Below are 8,522 nucleotides of genomic sequence, written 5' to 3' on the forward strand. Positions count from 1 at the left end.
AATAAATAAAATTGTATTTTATGTTTTACTCGTAATCTCTCTGTAAAGTTGTTCAATATACGCATAAATTGATATCCAAATGAAATCCAAATAATCCTAACTAATCCTAACTAACTGTGTCTGTCTGTCTGTCTCTCTGTCTGTCTGTCTGTCCGTCTGTCTGTTACTCTTTCACGCCAAAACTACTGAACGGATTTGAATGAAATTTGGTATACATATGGTATAGACACTGGGAAAGAACATAGGCTACTTTTTATCCCGGAATTCCTACGGGAAAACCATTTAAGGCGAAGCGAAGCTCGCGGGAACAGCTAGTATTATATAACTTCTTCACAAGGGGTACAGAATGTCTTCAATTAGATTCTTTGAGAACAGTTCCAAATTCTGTTTGTCGAGGAACCTTGCAAGCCTGGACGAAGCTTTGCCCTCAATGCCATCCCCCTTCAACCAATGTAATAGAGCTCTGCTTCCAAGCTCTCTCTTGCACCGCGTCCAGAATGTTCTGCTTGCAACGTGATGCTAGAAACCTGGTCACAACCATACCACCCCCCAACTTAACAAACCCCCCCTCCCCAGCGCGTCCAGAGTGCTCAGCCGGCAGCGTGGTGCAGCAGCTGGCGGCGGCGCCGGGCGGCGTGGTCCGCGCCCGCTGCTCCGTCACTGCGCCGGCTGCGAGGGACGCCGGGCCGCTGAGGTTCTTCTGGACTTATAATGGGACGCGGGATGTGCTGCCGGTAAGTGGAAAAAAAGGAAGTAAGGGTAAATTTTGTGGAATATGCAGGGTGTACAAGATTCCGGGACTGCATTTGTAAGCAAGAATGTAAATAAGCAGTGATGTACCTTTGTAAGTAAGAAAAACTATGAAGTTGTAGTTTTCAACGAGGGTACACCCGAGTCCGCGTTGTTCTATGTTTTCAACCCTTTAAGTATAAAATCATCTACTAACATAATATAATGTGTACACGTTTACTCATCATGTCTCAAACTAATGCTCTATGTCACAATGCCAGACATTTTATTACGTACCTATTAGTTTATAACTAAGTATAAAATGTTATAAACTTTAAGGAGATACTCCTGAACGTAATTTTCATGATTAGTTTGTAATCATAAATTCCCGGCTTAAAAAACTAAAGTCACCAAGTAAATTAATACTTGTTTGGAGTTTTCGCGAAGATTACTCTTGAGCTTAGCTAATAGACGAAACAATTTTTAGCTGAAAACTAATTTTGAAGTTCCAAAAGTTTGTAACAAGATTATGAACAAATCCCGTATAAATTAATTTTCTTCACTTCAGAATCTAAAACCTGCATATCGTATGATACGAAATATTCTTTTTACGTGGAACTTTTCAGTTAAAAATGTAAGAAGAATTTAATATCTACAACGAATTTAAGATAAATCTGTATGTATTACAAATAAGACTTCATGTTATTTATAATAAATACACTATTCGGTTTAGATTGAGTCACTTACTTAACTAGTTTCACTACAAAGTCACATTTACTCCCGTTGAATTCACATAAATATCCTCCCCCATCATTATCAGCCCGTATTCCCCTCATACAACCACCACCGGCCACCTGTCTAAATTCGACGGTCCAGCGGGCCAGAGGGTGTCCGACGCCACGTTTGCCTGTTTGTATGTATATCCTCCCCACACCCCATTTACTCACAAAACTACCACATCATCCAGATACCAGCATCCAACGTGACGATGATGGGCGCGAGCAGCACCGTCGTGCACGGCCTGCCAGCCACGGCTGACGGGGACCTGGGCTGGCTCGCGTGCTGGGCCGCCAACGACGTCGGCAACCAGAGGGAGCCCTGCCTGTTCCGGATCATGCCTGCTGGTAGGTGAAGTGAAGAGTTTGTGGGTTAGGGAAGATGGTGGTGGTTTTGTTAGTCGTTTCAAAAAACATTAGATAAGCATAAATATTTTGTATAACAATAAGCCAACAAATTATAAATATTTTGTGTAACAATAAGCCTACAAATGATAAATATTATTTTATAGCAATAAGCCATGTCACTATTATTTTCACAAACACACAGCCCGTATAATAATATAGTCTACTGCAGAACATGGGCCTCCTGCAAGACTGGAGAGTTTTGCTATAACCTCTACGCTTTGCACGTGGGTTAAAGATATATTACAGACTAGGCGGATAGACTTTTTACATACTACATTTCACAATTTCCACTCAAAAAATCCTGCCAACACAATCACACAACCCCCACAGCGCTGCCAGAGCCTCCGTCCAACTGCGAGCTGGCGGAGAACTTGCTGGTGGTGCGCTGCGAGCCAGGACACGACGGGGGGCTCCCGCAGCAGTTCCTGCTGGAGGTGCTCGAGGTACGGCGCCCCCAGGAGGCCCCCGAGGATAACGAGATATCCACCATGAACGACCAGGTAAGCGCGGCCCACTATACCGCTTGGAGATGCCGTGCTTTTCTTCCTAACCGGTTTCAAGTAACACTGGATGGTTTGAAGTTTGAGAGCTTGTGGAGTGTGCAAAGAAGAGATATTAAAAAGAGATCCCGCGTTTGTTGAAACTTTCTAACACAATTATCCTTTTCATCCTCAACGCAAGACGCGGTCTTGTAAAGTGAAAAAAGTTTGCGGACTTGTTTTGCATGCGAAAGTGTCCGAGCACAATAGCGTCTCTTGTTTGTCCTCATTATGCGGTTTCAGATGTATAAATAACTGAATCAATATTATCTCAGGGCATCATTGGTCGAGGTCTGACGGAAGCGGTGTACCGCGCTCGCAACGACGCTCCGCAGTTTTCGCTGGATGCTCTATCGCCTGGGAAGTATACATTGCTGGTGTATGCTGAGACGCCTCGAGGACGATCACCAAGACCGGCCGCATTGCACAGCGTGCCGATACGAGTTGGCGATGAAGACGTGGATAAGCCTGGTACGTTCGCCATAACCAAGCAACATCATTAAAATCTTTAGAAGTCTATTCTTGGTTCAATAAAGATCGTAATCAGCAAGAACCATTGTAAAACGATTCTGTGTTTCCTGACCAGATTCCTTACAAACGATGACGCCGTCGCCGCCGATATCTCCGATGGAGAACGGGGTGGCGCTGCTGATTGGTTCGGTGCTGTCGCTGGTGCTGGTCACGATCCTGACCACTCTGTGCGTGTCGCTCGTCGTCATGTGTAAGAAGAAGAGCCGGGCGAGACCGGATAGCGAGTAAGTGAAAGCCAAATTTACTTTATCACTGCACTGTAGGTATTTATAACTGCTTTTGAAAGTCCAATTTGCAGATTGTTTTGGCACATGGTTATTGTTATTATTTTGGTAGATCTGTCATTAAATACTACAAAGTTTTATCCCCTTTTAAAACAGTACAGTAGCAAAAAAACGCACAAGTAATTACATCTACGTTAACAACAACCCACCTCACTTCTCTAGACCATTTTCATCACATCACCACCTCAAAATTTCCAGAACGATCCTGCGCAGAAACGTCGGCGTCTCCATGTACGGGGGCTCCTCTCTCTCCCCCAGCATCGTCCCCACGGTGGTGGTCCGCGGGCACCGCGGGTCGCGGGTGCTGGCCGCCAGATGGTCCGGGGTGCTGGATGAGGCGCCGCTCACTGTGCTGGCTTTGGATACTCGAGCTCATGGTTAGTTGGGTTAAAGTTCTAGTGTTAAAACGCTGGTTGCAAAATCCAGTTTAGTGAACTGAATAGCTGATGCTGCCAAACCACCACCGACACACTATAGAGCTTCCACTATGTTATTATATTTTTGACGTTTCCTTATGTCTGGTAAGTAAAGTTGGTTTTCCTTTGCAGTCTTCAAAAATGTATGGGATTTGAACTGTCTAAAAACCAATAATATAATGGACAGAGTATAGCAATTAACAATTCTTAAGCATCATCTCATCGCTTATCTGTCAGATTACCAATTATGTATTTTTTTAGCAATGCTGCTTGTGCATTCTGATTGCTAATGTATGGTAGCTGTTAGGATTATTTTCCAATGTTTGAACTGTATATTTTCTCTGTTCCAGACGTGGACTCCAGTGACTGCGAGCCACACCAAGAGACGCAGCTGACACGACACTGCGACGAAATGGAAACACAGACCGACACGTGATCAAATGGAATATTCCAACAAATCGGGAGTCCGAACCATTTGACTTGTCAATAAAATATCAGTATTAAAACCGTGATATCCATGCGAACCAAAACGAACAAACATTTGCAGATGCAAATAACAAAATAGAGTGCATGATCCGAGTTAATTTCTGCGAAACTTAGGTACCGCGAGTAGTTGACATGGCCAGCTATTTGTGTTCACATGAGGGGAATAAATTTAAACTTGCAGGTTATGGAATGTTATCGTGTGTACACCCTGTTTCATAGGAACGACTGCTATGCAAGCTAAAAGTAATCTTATCCAGTAGCATAGAGGGTTTTGTTTCGAAAGTTCTTACCTGGAATAGGCTATAGTGAACGTCTTGAGACAGCCGATGAAATATTGTTTCGATACCATCACAGACGTAGTCGGCAGACATTCATGGGCGACCAATAACCATTGAGTTTTCAGGTGACTTATGATCGGGGGCTATTCTGTAAGCATTCTCTGAGGCAGTGTTACCTCAACATCTTCGGTAGTAAGCTTTGTAAATTGCGTAGTAGAATTCGAATAAATTTAATGTTAGATTCTAGATAATTATAACCATTTAGGATTGGCAAATGTCAGTACGAAATAATTTTTGATGCTGCGATTTATAAGTTATAAGTTTATTACCTATCAACAATATTTTTATATCTATAACTATCATCACGAAACAGAACGATCTAATAAGCATCAATGTGGTTTATGGAAATATTTTTTAATTTGTATTATACTACTTACTACTAATAATTTAATGTAGTAATTATTAGTAGTAAGTATCTAAATTAGTACACTGTCTGAGTAGATATTACATAACTTGTATTTATATTGGAGTGATTTTAGAATATAAAAGTTGCAAAAAAATATGTAGGTAATTACATTATGCAGCCATAAGTATACCATTCAATACTTTTTATAATCATTCTGCATTCCGGAAGTTGCTGCTGTTTTATGTGAAAAGATTTTCTCATTAAATTTACAATACCTACAAGGCAAATAATACCTTTCTACATTTTATTTACTAGCCATACACTACACAGCTGCCTGAGGATTCACCTGGCGGGTAAAAATGATCGTGAATGGCTAGCTAGTAATGATTCATGAAAAGTTCTTGATATTTAACACTGTTAATAATATTTACACTCACGGGCAATGAAAAAGTTCCACTCACAAAATTCCAATACCGAAATACCCAAATATGTTCAAAAATTAAAAATATTACTGTTCTAAGTTGGTTATATCCTGATGCTCTGTTAAATGTACTTTAATGTTGCAGAAGGCATCATAAAGGTAGTTTTTACCGTTTAGGAGTAATTTAAGTGTTCTTCTGAGTGGAACCTTTTCTTTGCTCGTTATTTATTGAGTGTATTTGGTTATTTAAAGATGCAAAAACAGAAAACAGATTTGTAGCACCATCGAATATACGGGTACTATTTTTAAGTTACTGTAAGTAATAATACCTAAATAGCCCATAGATAATGAAATTTTTAAAAACATTTCTCCGGTCATCCTTAGGGGACGACCGTTTTATGTTTCCTTTTCCGACTTATTTCTTCCTTTGCTTCTCATAACTTGCCGATTATTATATTTATATATTCCTATTTATGTACCCTATACCATAACTCCTATAAGTCCAAAACTATATTAAGATTACGTTATTTAAGATTATTCTGTTTTATTTTCTAGAGACTTATGTTTAATTATGTTTGAGGAAGTATTGAAAATACACTAGAACCAAAGAATAGTTGATCAAATTTATACTTATGTATACGTAAGGCATGTATTTTCTATTTTCAATTTGTAGCTGATATTATTTAAGCAAGATGTATACGTTTTAGTATGACATTTTCACATGATCCAATAAATAAAGTTATATGTACGGTAGTTAAATTATTATTTTGTTATTCTCGATGTACCTATGTAATTCCCTACACACACACAAAACACACGCACTCACGCCTTGTACTAATGTACTCCCTTGCGGGGTAGGCAGAGGTGCATTGCTGCACCCACTTTTCGCCAGAGTGTTATGTTAGTCCCATGAAATAGGGGGCGGGCCTATTGCCATTTTACGGGCACATCCAAGACCCGAGAACAAATATCTGTGTTTAAACAAATATCTGCCCCAGCCGGGAATCGAACCCGGGACCATCGGCTCAGTAGTCAGGGTCACTAACCACTACGCCATTCGGTCGTCGTAAAGGCCTCTACACACCAAAGCCGCTGACCCGGCGGCTCAGGCCGCCGGCTCAACCCGCCGGCCTTATTTTTTACCATCATGCCTCATTTTGTACTATGTTAACCCGCTGGCACTAGGCCGCCGGGCTATGCCACCGGGTCAGCGGCTTTGGTGTGTAGAGGCCTTAATTCCCTACACTATTTTCATATTAATTAGTCGGTACCAAACGTATAATAAACACACCTTGTAGTTGTGTTGTGGATTGCCAAAATCCAATTTTACATCTTGTGTTTCAAAATAAATTATTAACAAACCTACAACACAAGATATTTTATAATGAAAACCAAAGAGGCTGTTAATCGAAAAGAAAACGATTCTTGTTTTAATTTTTCTGCACGATATTCTAAACACACTGGCTACGGGAAATCCATTTAAAATTCGAATGTCCTATTCAAAAAGCACCTGTTTTATGGTCAAACCACGCCAGGGGTTGTCTAATGAACCCATGCCATGCGGTCTTGCCGCGGTTTCGACCCGTCCCGTGACACAGGATTTTCTGGTTATTTAGGGCATGTAATGAGCACACTAGACAATCCGCTCTATTCATTCATCGAATTAGGAAGTACTACAATAGAATTCCATTTTTGATTTTCCATCCTGATTTGACTTTGGCTTCTGAACAATTTTGTCTCGAGAACTGTAGATGTATTGTTTCAGGATTACTGCCACAATATGGCGGCAACCTTTTGTTGTAATTAAATAGAGGGTTAAATTAAATTATCAACTCGTTTGCCTGGGCAAAGTTGAGAATTGTTTGTGGTTTTCGATTTTGTGACTAGTTTCTAATTGAATTCTTTTAGCGTTTGTTTTTGATTTTGTTGAGAAAATATTGTTATTTTCTTTTTTCAAAAAAGAAAGAAGGTGAGTGGTACCTTCTATAATATAAAAACACAAAGGAGTCAATAAAAAGAGTACGATAACTACCTATAAACTATTCTGTTCAAGATAACGATTCTATAGCTTCTATAGCGTTTGGAGGTCGGCCATGTTTGTTCCCGCCACCGCAGCATCTTCCGAACAAACTTTTCACTCCATCATTCGCCTGATTTTATTAACCACACAAGGAGTTTGCTAATTCACTTCAAGTTCACTTACTTTGAATATTTAAGCCAGTGCTTTACTCACTTAGCAACGTTATGCAATTTTATGTTATCTATTCTATACTATACTAGGTATTTATATTCTCTGTTAGGGCGGTAGTAGTAGCCATCAGAAACTGGGACTATTTCCCACATTGGTTTATTGTGAAGTTGTACGTTAATGTATCAGTATACCTAACACAACGTGCGAATCACGAAGTTATTATTCTGAGTTTTAACTATACAAATAAAAGAAAACTGTCAGTGATAGCAGTCCAAATTCAAATTTAGAATTTTTGTGAATCGAATATCGAACCAAGCATGCTATCGAATATTTTAAGCAGATGTGACATCATTAGTTTTCGATTTAAGACATCGCATTATTTTATTAATTAATAAATGCGGGTAGGTTTATATTTTATTTTTTGTGTCACATTTTTAGCTCGCGGACACTTGTTTTCGGTCTTTGCCTCGGGCGGTCGGTTCATAGCCTCTCTGGCGCTTTCGCGATTAATTTATGATTATTTAATAATATTTACTTATAACATAGATAGGTACAGTCATGGAAGTAGGTACCTAGAATTTTTTTTTTCTACTTCCATGGGTACAGTATATCAGATTTCTTTATGATGACGAATAAAATTATTATCCGTCCTTTGGGACGACAGACGATCAACTTCCTACAAAATAGCAGAATGATAGCTCAAGACTATTGCAATCTAAAGTTAATAACACTGCGGCCACTTTGTGAACCCCACGACACTCATAGTTTAATAGAAACTCCACTCTTTGACAACGCTAAGCATTCTAGTTACTTACTTGAAACTCGAAATGATATTTGAAATTAAACCAGCGGCGGTTGAAATGGGAAAGGAGAATTAGTGTTCTGGTATTCATTGGAAAAAGTACTCGTGTTAATCTTACTTTATGTAAAATGTATTTTTAAAATTAAGGTTTTGCTGTGCATTGCTTAAACAAATTTTAGCATTGTACTTGTAAGTTTACACAACAAATATCAGATTTGCCTATCCAAGTATCCACTAGTGTATGATTCAAGTCAT

At 39.6% G+C, this 8,522-nt stretch overlaps 1 protein-coding gene across 1 annotated transcript in view; it reads left to right on the plus strand.

Annotated features, from left to right (window-relative positions):
• Nucleotides 1–5,364, plus strand: part of LOC105384855 (hemicentin-1) — a 91,628-nt gene extending 86,264 nt beyond the window's left edge. Inside the window, exons 11-17 of the mRNA XM_048630141.1 lie at nt 577–734; nt 1,697–1,853; nt 2,244–2,413; nt 2,728–2,923; nt 3,039–3,207; nt 3,466–3,644; nt 4,034–5,364. Of these exons, the coding sequence (XP_048486098.1) occupies nt 577–734; nt 1,697–1,853; nt 2,244–2,413; nt 2,728–2,923; nt 3,039–3,207; nt 3,466–3,644; nt 4,034–4,119 (1,115 nt within the window). The 3' untranslated portion in view covers nt 4,120–5,364. The remainder of the gene's footprint in view (nt 1–576; nt 735–1,696; nt 1,854–2,243; nt 2,414–2,727; nt 2,924–3,038; nt 3,208–3,465; nt 3,645–4,033) is intronic.
• The last annotated feature ends 3,158 nt before the right edge of the window (nt 5,365–8,522 follow it).

Source organism: Plutella xylostella, chromosome 25 (genome assembly GCF_932276165.1).
Source record: "Plutella xylostella chromosome 25, ilPluXylo3.1, whole genome shotgun sequence".
In the NCBI taxonomy this organism is placed as follows: Eukaryota; Metazoa; Arthropoda; class Insecta; order Lepidoptera; family Plutellidae; genus Plutella; species Plutella xylostella.